Raw genomic sequence first — 24,382 nt, forward strand, 5'->3', positions numbered from 1 at the left:
AATTTTAAAAATAAGTAATTTTTATTTATTTATTTATTATTTAATACAAGTTTAACACAAATTGCTGTTTTCAATCTGAGCCATGTAAGCCAGCAGAATTCTCTGCGAATAAAGCCCAAGAACAGTCCTTCAGCACATCATTGTTTGAATGCAGGGAAAAGAACCAGTTTTACCTGAGGGCAGAATTTGGTCTCGTTCTTTTAAAGTAATCCATGGCCTTGGAGGCAGCTGCTCTGGATGAACTAAAAAAGCAAGAAAAAAAAAACATAACAGTGATTAATTTGAGGTTTATCATTGTAAGTTACAATTTCTAAATCAAACTGATGACTGAACAATAATGTTCCATACTGTATTTGCAACCCCAACCCCAAGTCTTTTTAAGCTCCACGGGGGGCAAGGATGCACAAAAAGTATTTAAATGCCAGAAACAGTTAATTACAGCTAAGAACAAGCCTGTCAGTTCTAAGATTCACTATTTTTGTCTCTTTCTTGCAAAGCTAGAACCACTGAAAGAGTCCTGCACCTTGAATAAATTGCTGAGGAATAACGGATACATCTTGCAGTGGTTCAGACATCCTATAGTCACCCCACATCGGTCAGTGCTGCAACGCATGCTCTCCACTTAGGCAGCTAGGGATTGCTATGAGGTGGCACAAGAGAAGGGCCGTGTCAAACCCTGGCCACTTTACAACACAGTCAAGTTAGCTGTGAGCTGACCCTGAGACCATCTGTGGAAACTTAGTGTGGAGGCGGAGGTTTGTTTTGTTTTACCACAGTTTCTATGGCAAAACGGAAAGCTCAGTTACAGAACCATGAGGCAGGTCCTTGATATTCTTAATCACAGTGGTGTTTCTAGATCTAAATCTGACATCCTGCTTGCATTTGGATTATAATTTCTAGTGGTAAGTATCACAGTGGCTTTATCGAGGAAGGCTTTAGGCCTTGTTGGAAACTAAAGGGTTATTTTGGGAATAACCGTCTGGGTAACACGGGCGAAGCTTGGATGAAATATGTGAACTTCCCTCCCTGCGTGCAAGTGTGTGCCTATGAGTGGAACCACTTGGCAGAAACATAAAAGCAGTTAGAAAAATGTTCCCCCTCAGTAGTTCACTTTCTTGTTTTAGTGGCAAATACTGTCAGCCATGCTTGCTTTTAAACCTCTTCTGTCAATCAAGATTTGTAGGACTGTCACCTGCTAGATTGTCAAGCATGTAGTTCAGTAGCTTTCGAGTTCCGTCTGGATCCTGGTAGAGGCTGAGAATATCTTGTGATAAAGGATTGCCTGCCAACAACAGAAAACAACCCGGTGATTAGCTGTCTGACTTTCTTGAGGCTTTCCAATAAAAGAAAATCTCCCATAATGAGAACAGACAAATTGACCCAGAAGGTATTTAGATTGCTTAACTCGTAACTCTAGAACACCACAGTAACAGATGCTTTAGGAACAGCTAACACATGCAGACTTTCTTCCTTCGGCTCACCTCAATCAATAAATGGAGTAAATTACGGGGTTTATTTACCTATTTATAGATTTGAAATAGGTTCATAATGAAGCTTAATAGCATTAAAAATAAGGACTGTTTTCCAAACTAGCTAGTCATTGCTGCTCTAAGCTCAATACCTGGAACTGTAAGAAAACGTAGGGGTAACACACAAAGCTTTTGAGCCCAACTGCCTCGTTAATCCCAGAGTACTCCACGGAACACTTAACCGTAAAGAACTCACCTTTCAAACCTAGGGTTTGTAGCTGGAAGAGCCGTCCAAGTTCATAAGGCAAAACCCGTAACAGATTGTTATTTAAAAGCAATTCCCTGCAGCAAATGCAAAAACACTTTTGATGAGTTATCACTTCAGAAGAAAGCTCTTAAAGCACTCTGTGCTGCTCATCTTCAAAGATGGCACTTTTCACGCTGAATTTTTTGTATTATGGAAAGATATGCCAATCTTCCCATTTCAAAGCACAACTGAAATATACTCATTAGGAAAAACCAAACCAAAACAAAACTAAAGCCAAAGCAACAACAACAAACCATCCAACAAAATCATATCAGGGAAATATAAACAGCAGGCAATCACAAAGTCTCAAAGTGAGAATGTTTTAAAGCAGAAGACTACACAGCTTATGGCCATGTATCTGTAGAGATTAGAAGAAAGAAAAAAAAAAGAAAAAAAAAAAAAGAAGAATATAACCAAAAGTAATTGCTAGAACTGAACCTTTATATCAATCTTGAATTTTTCAGAATTATCTTAAATCTAAGAATGGTTTTAAGTCAAAGAAGAATGAATCAAAGTAAAAACAAAACAAAACAAAACAAAAACAATTCCAATCCCAGAATATAGACTTTTCTTGAAAATGTAACCAGCGTACTTCCTCTCACCTGAGAGATACCATGTTTCCTAGTTCTGCTGGTAAACTTCTGAGTTTGTTGGATGACAGATCCAGGTAAACCAGATTATGAAGCTTGGCAATATCAGGTGGAATGCGAGTCAGATTGTTGTCATTGAGGTGTAGAGCAGTCAAGTGCGTCAGCGACCAAAGCGACGTACTTAAGCTCCGCACTCTACCTAAAAAAGAAAAGTGACAAACCACATCCTCAGGCAGCTTTACCCTCTCAAACCATTAGACACAAACCATGGGGAACATCAGAATGCCCCCTGGGAGAGCTGGGTGGGGGTCCCAGGATGAAAACCCAGCATCAGTGAGGCCTGCAGAAGATAATTGTGTGTTATCTTTTTTTGTGTGTTATCTCTTGAACAGTTCCCTAACCCTCCCAGTTAAGAGGACAGAGACAGAGGTATGGTTCTAGGGAAGGAGAAGTGCTGTCCAACAACTCATGTCCGTTCTCAGTTGGTGTTTTACATCAACTGGGCTGCAAGTGAGTCAGCAAAGCTGGAAGGTGATCTGGTAAGTTAATTAATGCTGCCCCCACCACACAAAAACTGTTTTCACTAGCAGGATCCCCTCCCTGAAAGCAGATGGTGCAATTCCGTCCAACAACTCTGCCGAACCAAAATTTGAAGGCAAATCGACTCACCCGAGATCTCTAATTCGGCCCAGTGAGACTTCTTCCCATTGGCTACCTCTTCTGCTGACATGATGGTGTAAATCCTGCGAGGATCGGGAGGATCATATTTTTCCTTTGGCATCCCTGTTAGTCTGAAAGAACATCACAGCCATTACCATATGCCGCTTAACAACATTTCTTCATTTCCACCCCGCCGGGAGATCACATCCCCAGTGACAGCCTGCAGAACCACACACCCTGGAGTTTATGGACAAGAAATATTACACTGACATCAGCCCGGCTGCTCACAGCCCGTGGAGCTAAGCAGGTGCTCAGACCTTTGCAGAAATACAGGCCTGCAACAGAAAAAGGCATTTTTTCCCCTAAAGTTTGTTTTTCTGCAGTCTTCTGCAATGTTCCCTTGTACTGTTCCAACACAAAATTTCTGGATTTCCTCATTGATAGCCCAGACCGAGGCATAACCTCCATCACCATTAGGTTACTTGCTGTGCAAGGAGACAGGACAGCAGCATTTTGCTCATTCACTGAGAAGAAGCTTACAGATTGCTCCCTCCTGTAGTTTTCAAAGGAAACAACTGAAGGGAAGAGTCTTCCTTTTTTTTTTTACAGCAATAATTTTCAACAGGCAAAGTCTGCCTTTTGCACTCCACTTATACAAAACTGGAAATTGCAATTTAAAGGGGAATTGGCTCTTTTTTTTTTTTTTTTTTCCATTAGCAGTCTAGCTTTTGTGCTTTGTGGTTTTTCGAGCCCAGTATCAGCCGAGACGTATTGACTCCTAATGGCCGAGGAGCCACAAAGGAAGTCCAGGTAAAATTCACTTTTGCGGTTCTACCACATATGGGGCTTCACACAAACGCAAATGATCTCATCATTCTCCAGATTCTTGTCAGAAGAGAGCTCTGGCATCCCACCCAAAAACCATGCGCTTTGCAGACGACGACGCGGAGGGAGGTTTCCTTCCATTCCTTGCCAGGCCACTGGGCTAAGAAGCACTTGGGGGGGGAGAGGAGTTGTTTGATTTAAAAGCACGAGATCAGCTGAATTTTCTGGTCACTGGTCCTGTCAACCCTGCCCTGTTCTTCAGACACACAAAATACACAGACCTTGATTTTACACAAATCCAAAGCAGCTGGTCTCCAGGATGCATTTTTTTCCTCACACATATGTCTCTTTTCCAAGGGGCTCCAATAGCTGTGAAGCTCCTAAAATAACTCTAATTGGTGCCGTTTGCTCAACTGACAAGACAGAAACCTATGAAGAATTTGAGGAAGCTCGCTCAGCTTTTTTCAGCCAGCCCAGCTGCGCAAAGCTCATGCGTCCCCATGGCACGGTGCAGCGAGACAAGGTACCAGGGCTGTCCTTTGTGATCGCTCTCGGTTACGGGTCTGCGTCTTCACCCCCCGACGAGCACGCGAGGGAATCCCATTCATGCTGAATTACGACCGCCGGCTTCAAGCAGGGGGCAGAGGCAAGCCGTGGCGCTAATTATAGCGCCCTGCTATTTGCAGGTGCAGTCATATGGCAAGGAAAGCTACGGCCTAAGAGGATTCTGCGCTCACGCTGCTCAGCCGCAGTGATCCAGTTCTGGGAGATGAATGAGACAGATTAGTTAAGGACATGGGATTAGACCCGAAAAGCTCAGGTCCCAACACCAGGAACGGTACTGCCCAACACAGCCCCAGGTACGGGCTACGCTTCAAAGCTGCTAGTTCTCTGCTTCTGGTGTTTTGCTGCACTTATTCTCACTGTTAAATGTGTGCATGTGCAGGAGCAGGGAGCAGCAGCCCCTGGCCTCATAAGGAGACCCTCACGGCCCCTGCTGAGGGTCACAGCAGCCCTATTTCACATCTCCTCCTGGGCATCCTTGCCCTTAGACATGTACAAAGCAAATCCACGTTCCAGCATGTCTCGACACAGCTCTTCCTGGATTTTGCTAGACCCCTGGAGCCGACCAGAGCCGGGCTGTGAATCGCTGCAGGTCCCAGCAACCTGGCGGGCACGGCTCCAGTCCCAACACCTGCGAGGACGCACGTCTCACTGCCACCCTACCTCCTGTCCCAGCCTAACTGCCTGCGCGATCTCGGTGCTGCGCGGTACAGATCTGACAGGAGATGCCCCCAAATCATGTCCTAGTGCTTGTCCGTGCCAAAAAGCAGCCAGCTGTGTAGCAAGTACCTGTTGTGTCACCGTCACGTCACTGCCATGGGATTGCCTGCAGTGATCTCTTAATAGAAAACGAGGTTTCATTACCTGGCAGCGTTTATTTCCTCCGTAAGGCACACTGCAGATTATATGGGGGAAACTGAAAGGCTATGCGGTAAAAACCAAGCAGAATGCCCACAGAGGATTAAGGGCTTATGGTAGGAGAGAGCTTTTTGGATCTTTAAGTCGTAATCATCAAGCATTTTAACCGAACCAGGACGGGCCTTAATTTTGCTTTTTAATCTGCCGTATCTGAAACCAATCTGTGCTGCCACCACATCTGGGCCCAGGACAGCTGCAGCAGCACAAACCTTGCTTCCCAAAAGCGCCCGGGTCAGTGCTGGGTGAGACGGGCTGTGCTCACACGGCTTTTCTGCTCGTTTTGTCAGCGTAACGTTACCGGCATATCAGACCCAGACAGACTGAAAGTTCAGTTTCTGCAGGCCGAGCACACTCCCCCCCACCCCCTCCTGCTGCGTACTGCCGGCGAAAGGCTTGGCCGCAGCCGCTTCCTACGGCTTCTCGGGGCGCACTTCCAGTTAAAAAAGGCAAGTGGGAAACCATTTGTACTCCTGCTCGCTGTTTCATCGCGAGCCAGGCGCAGATGGCTCCCAGCTATGGCCCGGCCCAGCCCCGGGGGCCGTGCTGCCACACACACGGCGACTCCAGGCCTGCGAGCGGCACGGGCCTGCCCCCGCTGCGAACCAGAGCGGGGCTCATGCCACAGCTCCCCACAGCTCCTCTCCGCCCGGCAGAAGGCCGAAAAACATCGCAGGGCCCGCTGATGACGGCCTTCGTGCCGAGGTGGCTGCGGCCTGAGTCACCCCGCGCTCAGGCAGCCCTGCCCGCCGCCGTGTCACCCACTGACAGGGTGACACCTTCGCAAAGCTTCAGGATGGCTGCTTCCTCCCTGGGAGGGAACCCAATTACGTTCTGGTGAAATATCGCCTCTTATGAGGAGGGCTCCACCAATTTAAAGCAATTTGTGGCAATCAGGGGCCCTCCAGCGAGACGGCGAGTGGAACGGCACGCGCATTTTTCAGATGTTAGTCACCGTAGGGTTATTTTGAAATAGTTGTGAGTCAAAGATCAATGTGATCTACAGAGTTACAGAAAAAGGGAAAACAAACCCAAATCACATATACTTGTTTCTTCGGCGTAACAGCGACGTTAAGCAAGACTCGAAAGCCACTGCGTGTATTTTTTTGAAGCAAACCCGAATTCTGCCCGAGTTCCCAGCTCCTACAGTTCCCTCTCCCCCTCCGCTTGTCCTGGCACTAAGCCAATACCAAAAAATCCCAACCTATTTTTGCTCAGTCTTCAGGGAGCTACAGCAAGTCCCTCGAATCCATTAACCCCCGAATTTTTCAAGCGGCATCGCAAGGAGCAAAGCAGCCAGGGGCACGGGGACCAAAGCAGCACAGGTTTGGGGCAGCTTCAGCTGTTCTTGCAAGTTTCGTGGGGCCTCTGCTAATGCTCAGCTAACGTGGTGTGAGATGAGCAGAACGTGTGTGCTGCTTCTTTTCAAGTGGGACAAAAAAGAAAATTCCCGGCATCTTTTCTTCCAAAGAGTTCCCTTGAGAAATTTATGAAGCTATTAAAACTCGCTCTCCGCTAAAAACCTAAATATGTAAACTTCAACAGTATGACCCTGATATTGTATAAAGCAAAGAAAATCTGGATCTGAGAACACGAGTGCGTTACAAAAATGATATTTAAGCTCCAAACAAACTTTGAAACCTGCGGGTTCCTAACCATAGTTTCATGCTTATGTGCTAACTCTTCCTCTGAGGCCAGGAGCTGACTGGCAGAGCAATGTTACCCAGCTGAAACCAAACATGGTCCCAGGTGAACCTAAGCAGCTCTAGCTCAAATGTATATAAAAGGGGCTAGAAGGAGGTTGCTTGATTTTGGAGTGTTATAAGCAGCAGGTCTGTGTCCCCTTTGGTGGGGGTTTTCTCACTTTTTCTTCTCTCTTCTTACTTTTAAATGCTATTGTAGGATTTTTTTTTTATTATTATTTCTTCTGTATAGGGCTTATTGACTATCAACTAGGACAAAAAAAAAAAAAAGGAGTGTGGTCTATTGAGGAGAGAAGTATCAAGCTATCAGGCTCTTACTCTGAAGAGATGTTTTGGGCAAAGAACACCAGGAGCTTCTGCATGCTTGGAGTTTTGAGAAACCCAAACAGGTAACAACAGAAAAGAGCAATGCTCTTCTGTATCTAACTATCTGAGATCTCCTCAAGTTGTGTAGGTGTGGAGAGCATGAGATAAGCAGGATATAGTTAGCAGTGTGAATTATAGACCATGACTCCTCTTAGTGAGAAGCTGAAGGCGGCCCTACAAATCACATCAACTCAAGAGGAGAAATGAGGACACTGTGCTAGGGACAAGAAATTTCCTAAACTACGCTGTGGGGGTGGTTTGTATGGGTAGGGGGAAACCAACAGCAGCTGAGGATATGGAAAATCTCTTCCATTATACAGCACATCCAGACAAACCAAAGTAAGTACCTGGGGGTTGTTATGAGAGATGAGCAGCTCTACCATGTCTAATAAAGTTGGGTCCCTTACTCTGAAGGTAAATACACCATGTATAGCCAAAGGATTAACGTATGTTCAGTAGAAAGAGAAACACTGCTCAAAGCTGTCCTGGTTATTTGGCATCTATGTTGCAGGAGGACTTTGAAGCCAGATAGGTCAAAGTCCCTTAGAGCTATGTGCTGTTCTAAAATAATGACCAGTCCCTTCCCCAGGGAGCTTAAAAGATGCATTTCTTAAACAACAACTACTCTAATGTTGTTCCCTGTAAGTTCTTCTAGAACTCAATGTGTAAACAAGTTGTCTATTTGTAACGAGGGCAGAAATTGAGAGAAAAAAATAATGGAGAGAGAGCTACAGCTTCATCTCCTTTCTGCCCTATATTTCTGGATGTGTTGGTACAACTCAAAATCCTGGCCTCCAGCAGAGTGACATTCTTTGTGATTTTCAGCCTCTGTGTATACATGAGTCAAACTGCCAAAGCATCTTGAAAACTATCCAGCAGACAGCCCTGAATCATTCCTCCTTCCTCTGCGCAGTAACAGCTTACTGTCCATCCACTTCCATGCAGTAATGCCTCACCGGGGTTTAAAAACCTTGCCAGCTGACAAGGCCAGAGCACGTGTTTGTTTATATATGTATTATATGTGCATACATACACACAGAGGCATGTGTTATTTAACGTTGGAAAGTTGGACTCCAGGCTGGAAAACAGAACCATTTTTAATCTATGCATCTTGTAAACAAGGCTAAAGGGTTGCAAAGGGTGGAGAGGAAGGCTACTGCTCTGCAATAAGCAGGCTCCATTTTCATACGAGTGTCAGACAAGTCTCATCTCAGGCTCCCCAAGGAGAAGAGAAAGTACAGCCAATGCCCACAAATACAAAAACTGGCTTTTGGAGTGCTTTGAGCTGAAGAGCAAAAAAAAAATAAAATACAGTGATTGTTCAATGGTACATTATGGGGGTTTAAAACATAACTGATAATATATGCAGAGATGTATTAGCTTAGGGTATGTTAGTGTATATACTAGCAAGACAGTATGTATGGAGAACTGTGATAGTCTTTGCTAGGATCTGATTTTTTTTCCTCGTGCATTCCTACAGGAACGTGTTCAACCATCTCTCTAGCCACCACATCTACCAGGAGCTCAGTGAGCGCTGTCAACAAAGGTACTGTCTCTCTTCGATTTCTTATGCTGAGTGATGTGATAAGAAATAGAGATTATCAGTGAAAAGAATGAAAATACCTCTTCATAGTGTTTTTTTAATAAGTAAGAGAAAATAGGCTTTCTGTTATGGTCATTTCCCAAAACTGAGGTTTCAAACAATCTTTGGAAGTGCAGTTAAAAAAACTAGAGGTTACTTAAGCACATGTAAATGTCCTACCAACAGGAGGATAGCTCAAAAAAAACAACAAAGTGGAAAATACCACAAGGCAGAAGACCAAATTTGAAGTTAATATTAAGTCTTAGAAATAAGAGCTACAATTTCAAGCTTACTACCATGGAGCTAGCAACAAACTATGCAGTCCACAAATGCAACTGAAAAAAATCCTTTGTTTTATAAACCTGTAAAAAGATGTATTTCTTTTCCTATCATCCATTCAAGAAAACTTTCTCTTGATGGCACACTGACTCTGCAATACAGAGGGTTTCTCTACATGAACTCCGTAGGACTGTTGTAGGATTGATCTCCACTCATTAGCAATCTTCTCTTTAGCAGAAAGAGCCCCAAACCACATAGCTAGGGGAGTTTTGGAAATCTGCTGCATTTAGGATCATTTACTCCTATCTTTTTTTGAGGCTGTAGCAACAAAGTTTGCCTCTTCTGTAACCTGTAGACAGAGCCTCAGCACTGTTTGCTTTTTTAAAACATAAAAATCTGTGCTCCAAGTGGAAAAGACAGGACCTTGCTTGGGGAATGCTGTTAGCAAATTACATCCACTTGTGTTCTTAACTCCTGATGTATTTAAAAATACAGCAAGGTAACATGGAGGTGGTTTTGAACCACATCAGTCATGCATCTGAAAACAAACTTGCTTTACTGGGAGTTAAGATATCTTTGTTTGGTCTAGGTCCAGGATTTCAATTCCTTAACTTGAAGCTCTTGAATCTACACACATTGCAAGCTGAATGCTTTGTTATAACCCCGCTCTGCTCCATCATCAAGGTAAATATTAGACGTAGAAAATATTTCAACAAAAGCTTCCGAAGCAGCTTGCTTTGGCCTTACTTGCAACTATCAAAACCTCCTCTGGCAGAGCTCCTTCAAGGCCCAGAGCGTAGCTTTATATCACGATTGATACAATCTTCTCCTACCTAGAAATTCTGTGATTCTGTGATACCACATAATGGGGGGTGGGTCAGGGAAGTGAAATAAGTAGAAGACTAGGAAGATTTAAGTTGTAGCATCTCTGTACTGATGCTGAGAGAATGAGAAGCTGTTATTCCCACCTATAATCAGGCAAGAGGCATCTCTCCCCTGAAAAGCAGAAGGGAGCAGATTGTTACTACAGTGCTGCCTGGCAGTGTCACCTCTTTGGGCATCAGCAGAGACTCAGACATCCACCAGGCTTCAAAGAAGCTCACGCAGGCAGGACGAGTCTTCGTGGAGCAACTGCTGCCTTGGGCTGACGATTCAGGGAGTGCTGCAGCCTTTATCAGTGGTGGCAACTCTGTGAGAAACTGACTGCAGGATTTTGGCCTTGCACCCACCCGCTCCAGCTAGCAAGCCCAGCAGCGTGGTGACAAGGCCATGTCAACAACAAGCATGGTGACAATACGTGGAACTTGTCCAAATCTTGCCCTAGTTTTTATTCCACGCGGTACTTAGATTAGGCTCAGCAAGAGGGGGCTATTTAAGTTTCATATGCTCAGTTTAACAGGCAATCCCCTCTTTGTTCATCAGCAAGCTCCCCGTCATGCAAGAGGTGCAGCAGTTCGTACCAGTGTCTGGCAAATCCCCATGAAGCAGCTGTGCTCAGGGCTGAGGACACGTTCCCTGTCACCCTAACTTGCTTCGTTTTCAGTACAAAATTGCCTGTGCCTGGCATGCTGATTAGAGCACTGTCTCTGCTCACCCACGTGCCGTCAAGCCCCTGCAAGGCAAGCAAAACAAGATGTTCAGCTGGGTGCAGCGACGTTCAGCAACCACATCCTGCGAGGCTTCCCACCTCCTGCTCATCTCTGGCGTCGCTGCCTTGACACGGAGTGCGAGCCCGAGCACAGAGAAATTCGTCTGCAGGGGGAATCATTCAATGCAACAGGTAGCCAGGATGCTGCAGCTGATAGCAACCTGAGTGGTGGTGAGGTCCCAGAAGGCTTTACATTATCACTTCAGCGATGATCATAAAAGCCAAGAGAAGCACAGGAAAGTCACCAAAAAGAAGGAGCAAAAGCCAAAGGGAGGAGTGGGAAGGGAGGGAACTAGCTGTATTCTGTTAATTTCAGAGCCAACTGGCACTTGACTGAAATGCTAATTGCCCTACTGACATACACCCACGAGTCATTTCCCCCTGTTCCCTCATCTCCTTTAAATGAAGTAGTGAGGCTTTCCTTAAATTGCAGGTAATGCAAGAAAATCCAGGCTGCCACCCTTCCTTTTCCTCTATGTCACAGCCCCGTTTACAAGAACAGCTGAGCCTTTTACTGTGTGGAAATACTACGCAGCATTAAGTAGTTACTTTAATTTCTGGATTGAGTTAATGTTTCAGTTTCTCTTAGGAAGAGCAGCTTCTGCTCTGTTCGAAATGGTCTGTTACCTCTTGGTGTGTGCACGACCTCTCCTCAACATCTGCGTCCCGTCCCAGTAAGTAATGCCTGCCTTTGTGTGCAGGTGTTTTATAGCTGTCACCTTAAGGAGGGCTCTTAGGGACTAGTTTACATGCAAATATGTGGTAGGTACCTGCTCAAAAGCAAAGCTCCGTTTACCAGACGTGCATACCAGGCTCTTATGGGGCAAGGAGAGAAGACAGTTCTAACAGCCAGCCTGCTAAATCTCACCAGGAGCCCCCAGAGGGATGGTTTAAGCAGCGTGTTTGTTTACACGAGTGTCCCACACCAGTTCAAAGAAGTGACCCACTTGCAGCGCCTCCCCATCCCTGGAGAGCGCAGGTCTGTTAATGAGATGGGGCAGCGTGGCTTAAAGGATTAAGAACTAAAGTCACTGGGGGTCTGGGGAGGGAAGCAGCCACTGCAGCTGCCTGATGCATGGCAAACATCGAGACAAAACGCTGTCCTGGGCTGTGAGCACAGAAGAAAAGCAGCGCTGCGTGGCTGCAGCTGAGAGCAGGAGCTTTTCTTGCTACCTGCTTGACATTGATAGGACCAAGGAGATGGAAAACTTCCAGCGCTGAGCAGTGAGTAGGTTCAAAGTGTTGGAGCTTACTAGCATCGCTCCCAGCCTCTAGGGAAGGGACTGTTGTATTGACAAACCTAATCCTACACCTCACTTCATTCAGCCACTCACTCGGAAACAAAGAGCCTGTTCAGGCTGCCCTGAGCCAACACCTTGGCTCATTCAGCTCCTTGGGATCAATAGCTGGAGAGAGGCCGGCGATCGATCCGTCGTTTGAGCAGAACCTCCCCAGAATTATTAATTGGCACACTCCGCTGCAGCAGCTCTGAAGGGGCCTGCTCGATGAACGCTGCTTCCTTTCTTTAAAACACAATGCCAATCATCAATAACCTTTCATCCTTCAAAGAAAGTTTGTGTTGGGAGAAAAGAATGAATGCGATTACTTCCGTGGCTACAATGCTATCTGAACCTTTCCGCGCTAGGCTGCCAGCGCTCTAACAACACAAGCAGAGCCCAGCAGCACTTCAGCTACTCTCCCTGCCTGATAGGGAGATAACAGCCAGCTTATCTCTCGCAATCTGGTCCTTGCAGCAATAATTAACAGCGTGGAAGTGTGCCACCACAAAACTTGCTTCGAACAGCTTTAAAGTTACAAAGCCTGCCCTGTTCAGATATGGGGAGATTTGGACTAGTCAAAATAAAGTCAAAGAATAATAGCACACCGATAGTGGAAAGTGTTTTGCAATCACTGGCACAAAAAAATAGCCCTTTCATATTAGAGTCCAGTTTAACCAGGCCACGGGATGCCGCACTAGGCTTGCGTGCCTGAAAGTGGAGGAGAAATAAAAGGGATCATTTAAAAAATGAAGTACTTTCTAGGCATAAATCCCTTTCTTGGTAGGGTATATTTAAATGTACTTTACTTTTTTTTAGTCAAAGAAGTAAGAAAGTTTGCCTGATTGCCAGAAAAAAGCTGTTAGTCAGGTATCAAAAATTAGTTCAGCTTCTCCTGTATTTGATAATCCAACTCCTCCCGTGTGCGCTTATACCAAACTTAAGCTCTAAATGCTAGGTTTAGTTTTAAAATCAATGTTAATGATTAATGTGTACTCCTAGCTGCCTTCCAGGATGATGGCAAGTGAGAAATGATGCCAATAACAGCCCAAGACGGTCTCTGTAGGGACCAAGGAATTCCCATCTAACAGAAGAACCAGCCCTGGACATCTGAAGGTTGACCTGCTCCAAGCACCCATAAAACCTGCCTGCAACAAGGAGGCACACGAGCTGCGACCCCCAGTAGGTGAAGGTATGCTTGTCTCTAAATATGAGTTAGTGTAAGGCTAATTCTGCTGCTCTGAATGAAGATTAATGCTCACTCCATTAGAGTGAAACGTGAGGGAAGCCTGCTGCGTATGCTGGCTAGCAAGCGGCACGGCCAGGAGCTGCCCAGCTCGGCCCATTCCTCTGCCAAAAGGTAAGTTAGGCTGGGTGGTTGCCCCGCTCGCCGCTGGAAGGGATTGCATCTAAGGCGCGCTCACTGCCTCACCAGGGAATACCCTTGGCAATTTTTTATGACATTCCACAAACAGATCAGTTTTCGGTTCTCCGTGAGCACGCAGGATGATTCAAGAGTTCCCTGACGTTTGTTTTCGGAACGGCCTCCCTGCGGTCCCCTTTCCCTCCCCACCACACCGAGTTTTGGTTGCAGTCCTTCGCAGCGGATCTGGAGTTACACGAGCCATCGGCTGCTGCTGGAAGAGCTGCAGCAGGCACTGCCTTTCAAGGGGGGCAGTGCCCTGAGACGTGGGGGCATCTGAGTGCTACGTGAGCCTGCGAAGAAGAAGATGGTCTCTGAAAGGAGCGACAGAAGAGCCCGAGCTCAGACAGCGGTCCTACCAAGCGGCACTCACCTCCGGGCTGCACACACGCCACTGCTTCGCAGAGACAGCATCTAAGGCAAGAGCACAGACACAGTGGGTACACAGAGGAGACAGGTACGGGTTTAGGAATACTGTCTAGGTTTTAAAACACGTAATTTTGTAAGTAGAAAACACTGTAAAGTTGTACTCATCTCCCTGTGTACACATCCAGGGCTACTTTGGCTGTACCTGCACCTACCAGGAGAGGAATGGCATCAATTTAAACCTGAACTGCAGCACCTTCAAATGCGAGGGGAGCTCAGTTCTGCAGCACTCGGGTTACTGCAACAGGCAGAAAAACACCTCGCAGGCATTACAGGACTGTTTACTGTCTTCAAGTCAAACCGTACACCAAAAAATGCATCAAAGAATGAAATGTGTATCCTAAGGCCCATACAATGTTAGCAGGTCTCAAATACTTGATGTGTGCTTCTCTCATCCACTCAAAATATTCCTCATTTGTCTGACAAGCTTCCCTCCTTCCCAATCTTTCCCTCCAGACTAAGAGGGAGAAGGATGAGGGTTATTGCACAGGCAAAAACAAACAAAAAGCCTAAAGATTTAACTGCTCCCAATGGTAAGACCTAATTTGTCTGGAGGAAAAAACGCAAGCCAAGGGCAACCTGATGGTCTGAACCCAGCTCTTCCTGGCACTTCTGACTATTCTGGCGTGTGAGAAGTTGCCTAGCCCTGTTTTCTTTTTGCTTTCTTAACTTTCCACAACAAAAAGGGATTAGAGGAAAGGCGTTCACAAGTGGAAATTTCTGCTGGGTGGATAATTCATCCTGTGGTAGCTCTCTCCCATTTCCAAGGCCGGTTGTAAATTCATCTACCAGGGTAAATACAAACTGAGTTTTAAGGAATAGAGGAAGCCAGTAAAGAGAAGTCCCCAGTTCTCTGGAATTACGTCCACCACTGCCCCAGCCTGCCTTTTCCTGCCCTGGGCTGGTCAGTTCCTCTCCTCTACGAAAACGCCAGAGAGAAGTGTTTTCCCTTGCCCGGAGAGAACTTTTTGGACAACTACTCTGCCTTTGTGCCCCGTGACAATCAGTTTTAAGTTTCACATTTCTCTTTATCAGCAGGAAGCTCTGTTTAGCAGCAGCCTGTGTCGTTTGGGTACGAGCTGAGCCACTACGTGCTCCGACAAGAAGCAAGCCAACCAGCCCTCTCCGAAGAGCCAGGCGAGCTCGCAGTCTCGCAGCGCTGGCAGCAGTTCCTGCCCGCGGTTCTGCCCGCAGATGGCCGGGTGATAACGCCACGCTCTCCCCAAGCATTGCAACTCTGCTCCTGCTCTCTGTGCCCAAAGCACCGAGAAAGGCAAAGGAAGCTCCCCTCGGAAACTCTCAAACACCTCTTCAGGCTGTGAAGCCTTCGTGCTGAGCACCAGAAGCTGGAACAGCTGCAGGCCACATAACCGAAAGCTTCAAAACCAGTGAGACCTCTCCACCCTGTTGTTCACAGAAGACAGGACCACAGCACTGAGCCAAGCACACAGAGCAGCTTGTCTGCTCTCCCCCTTTCACAGTTCTCCTGCCACAAAAAAAAAAAAAAAAAAACAAAAGCTACAATTCTGGAGAAGGAAGTCTTCCTCCACGTGCTTCTCTCAGCACTCAGAGCCTTTTGAAAGAGCTTTTTGATTGATTTCTCAGGAAGAAAAAAAAAAGCAAAACTAATCTGTGATTAGAAGTCACAAAGATGCTCAGTCAGGTGGAAGCATTCCTGAAAAGCAAGGGGAAAACTACCTAACAAATTCAGTCAGCTGCCTTGGAGGGTAAACAGCAAACCTGAGCACAATCTACAGATCCTGACTATTACCAACAGTGGATGTTTTTGTAGTTCTCTTCATACTTGTAAGTAAAAGTTGTTGAATTTAAAAAAGTATGTTGGATTGACCCTGCCACCAAAGCAAAGCCAAAAAAATAAAAAAGAAAAGAAGAAGGGTTCACTTTACACTATTGCTCCAAATATCTTCTAGGCTTCCAACTGACCCGGAAGGCACACTTCTCAGTGTTAGAGGACGCACGGCCGAAAGCACGACAGACACCAGCAGAGTCAGATCATGCTCCATTTTATTGCCCGAATAGCCTAACTTTTATAGTGAACTTAACAGGGGCGGACAGTGTTTCGCACAAGATTATTGGTCAAGAGCACTCAGACAAACAACTACAAGAAAACAACCCCACCTGCAAGAAAACAACCCCCTTGTGATTAGCAGTCACGTAGACCTTGTCCTTGAAGCCAGCTGCTGGTAACAATATTTTTCTGAATTCCTCAATTGGGCGATGTGGGAGCTTCTCATAGTTACCCTGGTAGCTTGGTTTGCTCAGCTACAGCAAGCCATGGGATTTGCTGAGGCCTACTCCTGGTTGCTTAAAGCAAGCTCAGATCGAACAACTGTTCCACGGACTCATGTCCACGCCCTTTGTGCCAATTCCCAACATCTCAGCACTTACAGAACTTGCCCTAGCAGCCCATAAAAGCCTCTTATTTAAGATGACCCATCAGTAATGCAGATTCCTGGAGTTGCCTTAAAATGTCCTTAAAACCAGGAGACTGTTTTAGGCAGGGATAAAGCTCCCCCTCCAATCCTGCGACCCTGCAAGGTGCAGGCCAAGCATCCCTTCTGTGTGTAGCTGTGTGACACGGCTCATTTATTGCTGAAAGAAGGCGATTCCCTTCTCCTTGCTTCCTGAGGAAACCATCTCCCTCCCTGCCTCCCCCAAAAGCTCACAACAAAACTCTCTCTGTGGCAACAGCCTACTAACCATTCGTCTCTATTCCATGACCTGCAGAGCTGCCTCAACCTGTGAATAAATATTCTTTTGCCTTTAAAAAGTGTTTAAAATATTCACATTGGTTTTGAGTTTCAGCTGGCTGCAAGAAGGGACCGGAGAGGTGCCGACCTGCAGTAGCGTCTGTGGAAGAGCTGGTGGTGAGGACGAAGGACGGGTGATGAGGATGAAGGACAGGCGGGCAGGAGCTTTGGGTGGCATTCCCATCGCCCACGCGGGCCCCCAGAGACCCTACTCATCAGCAGGGAGGGATGGCTGCAGGGTGCTCTGAAGGATTGGTCAGTTCAGGCCTGTACACCAGCAAAGATTTACCAACCCCCAAGCTGCAAATGGGGGAAAAAAAAAAAAGAAGAAAAACCTAAAATCTCATCTAAAGGTTCATCACCACGTGGATCCAGGAAGCATATGTCTCCTCCAGAGGGCTGCCACCTTTATTCCCGTGTCAGCCCCGCCACCTCCAGCAACTTTTCTCTCTGGAACAAGCACTGCTGATGGTTGTAGGCAAGACAGACAATGTGGAGGACAAAGTAAAGCTGTACGAGAGTTCCCACGGACCCAGTGCAATGGGAGGCAGCCTGCTGCTGCTTTGATCCTCAGGTAACCAGTTTTGACCCCGCCGCCTTTACCAATGTCATAAGCAAGCCTCACCTTGCTTTCAGCAGCAAGGTGATGAGCAAAAAGCCCTCCTCTTCCTCTCTCCCCTGGCCCTACTCACACCGCTGTGCTCAAAGTGGCAGCATTTTGCGTTCCCCAATGTGTTTACTTGGACAAAAAAGGGAGTATTTCATTTCTCTCCTGGTGTGTGACTGTCTGAACACCTTTGTTAACATGACTGCGTACAAGTGCTGTAGATCCGTGAAACCTGCCTGCAGACAACACACACACAACTAACTTTATTTGAAATACACATCCTAGGAAACCTGCAGACAGTCCTACAGCCCTTCTAATCCTATTTCATACACCCTTCTCGGGGCAAATGTCACGTAGAAAGCCCCCTTACCGGCAGGCAGAGAGACGATAAAACCCTCCAGCGAACTGCTGAGCGTAACCAGCTGCAACGCCGTGCAACCAAAAATGCCATTAATCATTTACATCAGGAAATGCCAAAGGAAGGGAGAGCACACAGCCTTATCTGCTCCTTGTGTACACACGCAGGTTCCAGGCTGTGGTTAAACCAGTCGTTCGCAGGACACGCAGCAGCTAAATGGGGCTCTGCTCCTTGGCCCTGGCTGCCGACTTTGTGTCTCCAAAATCCAAAATCGCCGTGCTCGCTGCCTGCACGAGCGGTGTCTAAAACTGCCTGCAGCTGCTGCTGCTTCATCTCGTGGAATTTTTATCAGTGCCGATTTAATGTCTTCCCTTGAAAGGTATAAAAACTGTTTCTTGTAGAACATCACATAAGGCATTTCTGCCTGGCTTTAATCGTATTTTAAACGAGCGCCTTTTCAGCCCCAGAGGGAAAGCTTTCTGGTAGCGTCTGAACGCTGTTAAATCACTTCTTGATCCTCTGCACGGAGATGTGCCAGTGGCTGCAAAAGTTACTCTGCTGACCAGGACTCCGGAGCAGCTCTTCTGGTGAGATCTTCCTTCAGTGTACTCCTTTTTTCCTTCAGAACAATTCCAGGTCAGGCTTTTTGGTTTTCAGTGCTGACCTGGGAGGTAAGTCCTCTCCTAAATAGTGGGAACTGAGTCACGTCCAGTACTGTGCCAGCACAGGTAGCTGTCACTTTGCCCTTTTGTGAGTGTATCAAGCTTACAGCAAAACCAGCCAGCGTGTTCTGCTAAAAGCCTGCAGTCCCCTCTGCACCTCGCTCTCTGAGGTCTCCTCCTGAAAGAGTCACAAAGGGGCCCAGTAAATCCTCTGCATATAGACTCCTTTTGCCACCTCCTGTGGGTTCCTTCAAAGTTTGCTTTGTCCCCTCTGAGCTGTCTGTTCATTTTTTGGAGGGGTGTCCAGTGGCTGGAAGCACATGTGTGAAGTTTACTGACACAGACCTGGAAGTGTGAGCCTTTTAACGTGCAGAAATGCTGTCATCAGATAAAGGTAGCCATGAAGAAACGTCCTAAAACCCTCTCTGCTTTTACCATCACAGGTGAAAGGCAGGGGCTGTGCAGACAAACCACTAAAAGCCACAGGACTGCTCCGAAGATGAAGTTACACGCTGCCTTCTGGTGATCCAACCGCCACCACTTCTCAGAAACATGAGCACCCTGCAGCCTCCGTCTCCTGCTTTGTTTGTTTACCGCCAGGTGAGGGAGCGAAACCGGCTCAGCACAGGGCCCCTGCTGCACGTTCCGACACGTGAATTTACAACCTGGTGAATGGGGGGGAAGGCGCAGCTCTCGGATCCGCTCGCAGTTTCTACACGGCTGGCTAGGGTGACGGAAGACCCGATGACAACGCAAACGAGCAGGGCAAGCGTTGGGCAAGCAGCAGCCCAGGCAGCTTGCTAGCTCGAGCCACCGGTGGGACACTGCACCCAGACAAGTGCAGAGGAGAGTGTCTGTCTGCTTAAGAGCTGTCGATGTTTCACCAGCTCTAACACGTGTACTTGAGGCAGAAGAAACACCCTGTTAGACGGAGGGAGGCAAGTACCTAGCACGTAAGCTTTGTCACAGGCCATCGTCAACATTAAGCACCGAATTAAAAAAAAATATTAGCAGAGGCTTAGTATTTAACGCCTTAAGTAGTAAATCCACAGCAAATCCTCCTGAATTAGATCCAGGAAGTATGAGTAAAATGTATTTTAACTTGTTTTTTAAAGTTTTCTGAGGTGCCACCTGAGGCTCCCCAACAACTGATCTCCACCTTGATGTCGGCTTTCTCGGCGCCCCGCAAATCAGATGGCACCCAGCGCCTCACACACCCCTCTGCGGCTCAGGAATCTCCTTCTGGTACAGAAAAAGCAAACCGTTCATTTGCATTTAGCCCCCCTCTTAAACTTATGTAACCTGAAAGCCTCCAGCAGACTGAGGCTGAGCTAAGCAGTGGGTTTGTGTGGTTAAAGGAAATTTGCTCTAGAATTATGCATGTTACCACTTAAAACAAAATGTTTGCAGAAGGAAGAAGAGAGACGCGCCTCCCCGTTTGTGCACGCTGACTCTGAACACAAAAGGCAGCAGCTGCTGCGACCTACCTAACTGTAAGTTTTTCTTTGCCATGTTTTGGATGTAAATTAAGTAAAGACTCACCCGGGTGTGCAGATTAATTATTTTTTCTCCACTGATTCCCTTTCACTTCACTTCCAGAGTCCACACACACCTTGTTGGGATCACGTTCTGGCTTACTTCTGGCCAGACTGGTGTGAGAGCTAAATATTGCTGTGCTTGGCAAACCCAGAGACAAGCCTGCCTTGCTTTTTGTAAAAATAAGACCGGTAATGAAAAACAACCAGAGTCTGAACGATAAAAAAATCCCAGCTTATCACACGAAACGGAGTTTTATAAATACCCTTGCAAGGCAAGAAAACAAGTAGCAGTCATAACACCACTTACTTGTGGAGAACTCCCACTGCAGAAGTTACCCAGCTCCTAGTGACAGCAGGCGGGGAGAGGAGAGCCACGCACACCAAACTCAGACTGACCCCTCCTGCCTTCCGAGGCAGGCAGCAGAACGGCTGATTACACCAGGTCCCCTCAGCCCTGCAGGACTTGTGCTTTCCTGACAACGCCACTGCTACCAGCACAGGGAAAAAAAAACACCCTTACAAGCGAAAACAAGCTCTATCAGTAAAAGTCCACTTGTGCAGATAACTGCATCTACAGCTGGGGCTTCTGCTGGCACAGCTATGTCAGTCACGGGTCACACTTTGTCACCGCGCTCGCAGACAGAGCTGTGCCAGCAGAAGTTTGCCATATAGACCTGGTGTGAAGCTCAACAGCCATCGAAGTGAATCTGCAAAGTTTCGCGTTTTTCAGGCCGCTGCCACATGAACTTTTTCCAACCAACAGCCTGACGATCAGCATTCTTGCTCCTGTGTCGTGGGCACGTTAGCATCCTGGCTTCCGAGGGGAGAAGAAACCTAAACTTAGCCCAGGAACGTGGCAATACCTTTCAACCACTGACATCGTACATTAAATTCACAAACTAAATTAGAAAGCAGGAGCCCCTGCAGGAAGAAAAGGCGAAAGCGAATAAATTAAGTTCTGCTGTACGTTGGCACTCGTGGTGCTAAAAAGTTCTCGCTTTTAATAGCGAGAACAAAACCGAAAGCGTTTGACGGGATGCGTTTAGCAGACAGCGAGAGGCAGGCAGCAAAGCACTGCAAAATCCCCCTGGTTGAGTTAAACCGAACTGGCTGGCTGCAGGAGGCCTTGTATCACCCACAACCAGCTCTGAAGACAGCGGGCCAGGAGATTTCATGCCCCGGCAGATGCTCGAGCACAAGCTGTGTGCGGATGAACCGACACGGCAGCACGGGTCACGCACACGGCGAGGCACGGAGCTGTCCCAGGGCACGGAGCAGCAGCGTTACGGGATAAAGTCACCAATTTCTGTGCCAATTCCAGCCCAGCTCGGTGTGGTTACGGGGAGAAGGGAGGAATGAAGGCGCTGGCCGTGTAGAGGCCACGCTCCTCCCCTGTCAGAGCTGGCCCTGCACACTCGGCTGCAGCTTCTAGGAATTCCTGGGCTTTTGTCGCAGGGCAGGCGTCACGCAAAGAAACGCACTTTGTGTTTTTTTTTTTTGTTTGTTTGTTTTTTGTTACAGATCGTGCAGCACAACCATCCCGGAGGAGCGGCAGCGGCTAAAAATACCCGCCTTATCGTCCCTTTCCTTATCGCCCGCGGCCAGCAGCGCCCTGGAGCCGAGCTGTCTCCCCCTCAGCTTCGCCCCGTGCCCCCCGCCGCCCCCCTCACCCCGAGCCCGGGGCCGTGCCCCCGCTCCCCGCTGCCCGCTGCCCGCGGCCGGGCGGGCGGCGCAGGCCCCGACATGGCGGCCCCGCTCCCCGGGCAGGCCCCGGCGGCGCTCACCTGCATCCGGCGCGGCTGGCGGCGGGGCGGAGGAGGAGGAGGAGGCGGCGGGGCGGCCGGCAGCAACGACATGCGGGCGGCGGCCCGCCGGGGACGGGGACCGGGACGGGAAGGGGACGGGAAGGGGACGGGGAGCCGGGGACGGTGGCGGCGGGGAGGAGCGGGCGGCGCGGAGGGCGGGGGGAGGAGGAGGAGGAGGAGGAGGAGGAGGAGGGAGCGGGCGGGGCTGGGGACTGAGGGGTGATCGGGGCGCCGGGGGCGGGACCCCGAAATAGTGACGGGACCCCAAAGTGGTGAAGGGACCCTCATTTGGTGACGGGACCCCGAAATGGTGACAGGACCCTGAAATGGTGAAGGGACCCTCAATAGTGAAGGGACCCTGAAATGGTGACGGGCCCCCGAAATGGTGACAGGACTCTCAAATAATGACAGGACCCTGAAGTGGTGCTGGACCCTCACATGGTGAAGGGACCCTGAAGTGGTGATGGGACCCTCAAACAGTGGCAGGACCCCAAAATGGTGAAGGGACCCTCAAATAGTGACGGACCCCAGAATGGTGATGGGACCCTTAAATGGTGACGGGACTCCAAAATTGTGACAGGGCCCCAAAATAGCAACAGGACCTCAAAATGGTGAAGGGACCCTCAAATAGTGACGGGACTCCGAAATGGTGATGGGACCCTGAAATGGTGACAGGACCCTGAAGTGGTGCTGGACCCCAAAGTGGTGAAGGGACCCTCAAACAGTGATGGGACCCCAAAATGGTGACAGGACCCTGAAAGGGTGATGGGACCCCAAAATGGTGATGGGACCCCGAAATGGTGACAGGACCCTCACATGGTGACGGGGCCTTCAATTGGTGAAGGGACCCCAAAATGGTGACAGGACCATCAAACAGTGACAGGACCCTGAAGTGGTGCTGGACCACAAAATGGTGAAGGGACCCTCAAATAGTGATGGGACCCCAAAGTGGTGCCCCAACCCAAAATGGTGCCACAACCCCAGCGAGGCCACCCCGCACTCATTAAGAGCCACCCAATGCAGTGAGGGTAAACAGCCCTCCACAGCTAGTTGTTGCCATTAATTACAGTGAGGAATGTTTTCCAGAGCCTACGTGAAGAGGGCACCCCACAAAGGCCTGCCGAGCTGAGGAAGTGAGGCAGATGTCAGGGTGAGCGGGCCCCTCGCCGAGCGTGAGGCAGAAGCCGAGCACTGAGGGTGTAGGTGGTGCCTCAGCTCACATTCGTCACCTCTGTTTCTCCAAAGGAAGCGTCTGTCTGCTGCAAAACCTTTCGGGCGCCCACACTGTGGCTGTACAGACGTACACGTGTGGCTGTACGTGTCTGAGGGCGGATGAAGCACGGGGACGCAGGTAAACAGCGTGCCAACGTTAGAGCACGTTTTCTGCAGTTGGGCACACCAAAGTTGGAGGTTGCCTTTTTCTCAGGGCTGTCGCCAAGTTCAAAGAGGAAAAATAGGGGTGTTGCATGAGGACAGAGCATGGATTCAAAATAGAGAAAAAAAAAAAAGAAGAAACCAGGGGTGGAGAGGGGTGTAGGTCTTCATGCGCTCATCTGTGGGATGAGGGGGAAAAACTGGCAACAAAAGGGGCATAGAGCTGCTGGGAAGTACCTGTGAGGTACCTCGCAGTGAGCAGCTGAGGAGCTGTAGGGTAGGACAAGCAGTTCTTACTGAAACTCATTTCTTCTGCAGCTCTCTAGACTTGTGCCAGACTCATTTATGCTCAGAGAACAAGAAGCGTGGAGGGAGCCTCCACGATTTTTCAAGGGGTTCTGTTAGCAAATGGAGTAAATGAGTAAGCGGGAGCAGGCACAGACATATAGAGCAGGGCAGAGAGAAAGGAGGGTGAAAGAAAAAAGCCTCTTCAAATAGAAGTTTAATGGCCTGCCTTTCTTAAGAGAAAAATCACATACAGCCTGTTAAAGGCTTTGGTACTGACTTCTTTGATGTTGGTGCCTTTAACTGTTTCGCTCATTACTCCTCTCCCCTGAAAAAATACAAGCGGAGCAAGTGAAGGAGGACTGTGCCCTCCCTTTTTCCCCTGCCTGGGTTAATCATTCTGTTAGTTTCCCAGCTCCCATTACAGGCCAGGGCCTCGCCACCCTCACCTCAGGTACTGTTTCCCTCCCTTCTCAAAAGGGAGCGTAACTGAGAAACCAGGTTCTGCCAGTGGCCTGCCCGGGGTCACCGCTGGCAGGATCAGCATCTCCTGGGGGCTCCCCTACCACTTGTACAGCAAACCGCAGCCTCCCCAAGGCCCTGCTTCCTTTGCAGAATAAATTTGTTATGTCTGGGTTCCTCACCGCGCTGTGCACAGGAGGTATTCAGAGTATCCGTACAGGTGATACGGAAGAATCATTAACAAGTTAACCGTGAGCCTGTGTTTCACCACAGAGCCAAACCCCACGATCTGCAGCAGTGACCTTCTGTTGAACAAATGGGAAGCTCATGAGGGGATTCAGAAGTCGTGGAGGAACAGGGTGAAGGATGCGGGTTGTTACCCGATCACACGTGCATAGTAAGCAGGCTCGCATGGTAAGTCTTGTATTACGTTTGCCACCACTATAAGGATACGTAGGTGCCTATTGCCCATCCAAAAAGAAACCC

General features: G+C 48.2%; 1 protein-coding gene across 1 annotated transcript in view; it reads right to left on the bottom strand.

Annotated features, from left to right (window-relative positions):
- CNOT6L (CCR4-NOT transcription complex subunit 6 like) overlaps nucleotides 1-21,797 on the bottom strand; it is a 29,727-nt gene extending 7,930 nt beyond the window's left edge. Inside the window, exons 1-6 of the mRNA XM_032186969.1 lie at nucleotides 21,755-21,797; nucleotides 3,036-3,157; nucleotides 2,379-2,565; nucleotides 1,726-1,811; nucleotides 1,193-1,282; nucleotides 174-242 (exon numbers count right to left, since the gene is read on the bottom strand). Of these exons, the coding sequence (XP_032042860.1) occupies nucleotides 174-242; nucleotides 1,193-1,282; nucleotides 1,726-1,811; nucleotides 2,379-2,565; nucleotides 3,036-3,147 (544 nt within the window). The 5' untranslated portion in view covers nucleotides 3,148-3,157; nucleotides 21,755-21,797. The remainder of the gene's footprint in view (nucleotides 1-173; nucleotides 243-1,192; nucleotides 1,283-1,725; nucleotides 1,812-2,378; nucleotides 2,566-3,035; nucleotides 3,158-21,754) is intronic.
- Between the last annotated feature and the right edge of the window lie 2,585 nt (nucleotides 21,798-24,382).

The sequence above is a fragment of the Aythya fuligula genome, chromosome 4 (genome assembly GCF_009819795.1).
Source record: "Aythya fuligula isolate bAytFul2 chromosome 4, bAytFul2.pri, whole genome shotgun sequence".
Lineage (NCBI taxonomy): Eukaryota > Metazoa > Chordata > Aves > Anseriformes > Anatidae > Aythya > Aythya fuligula.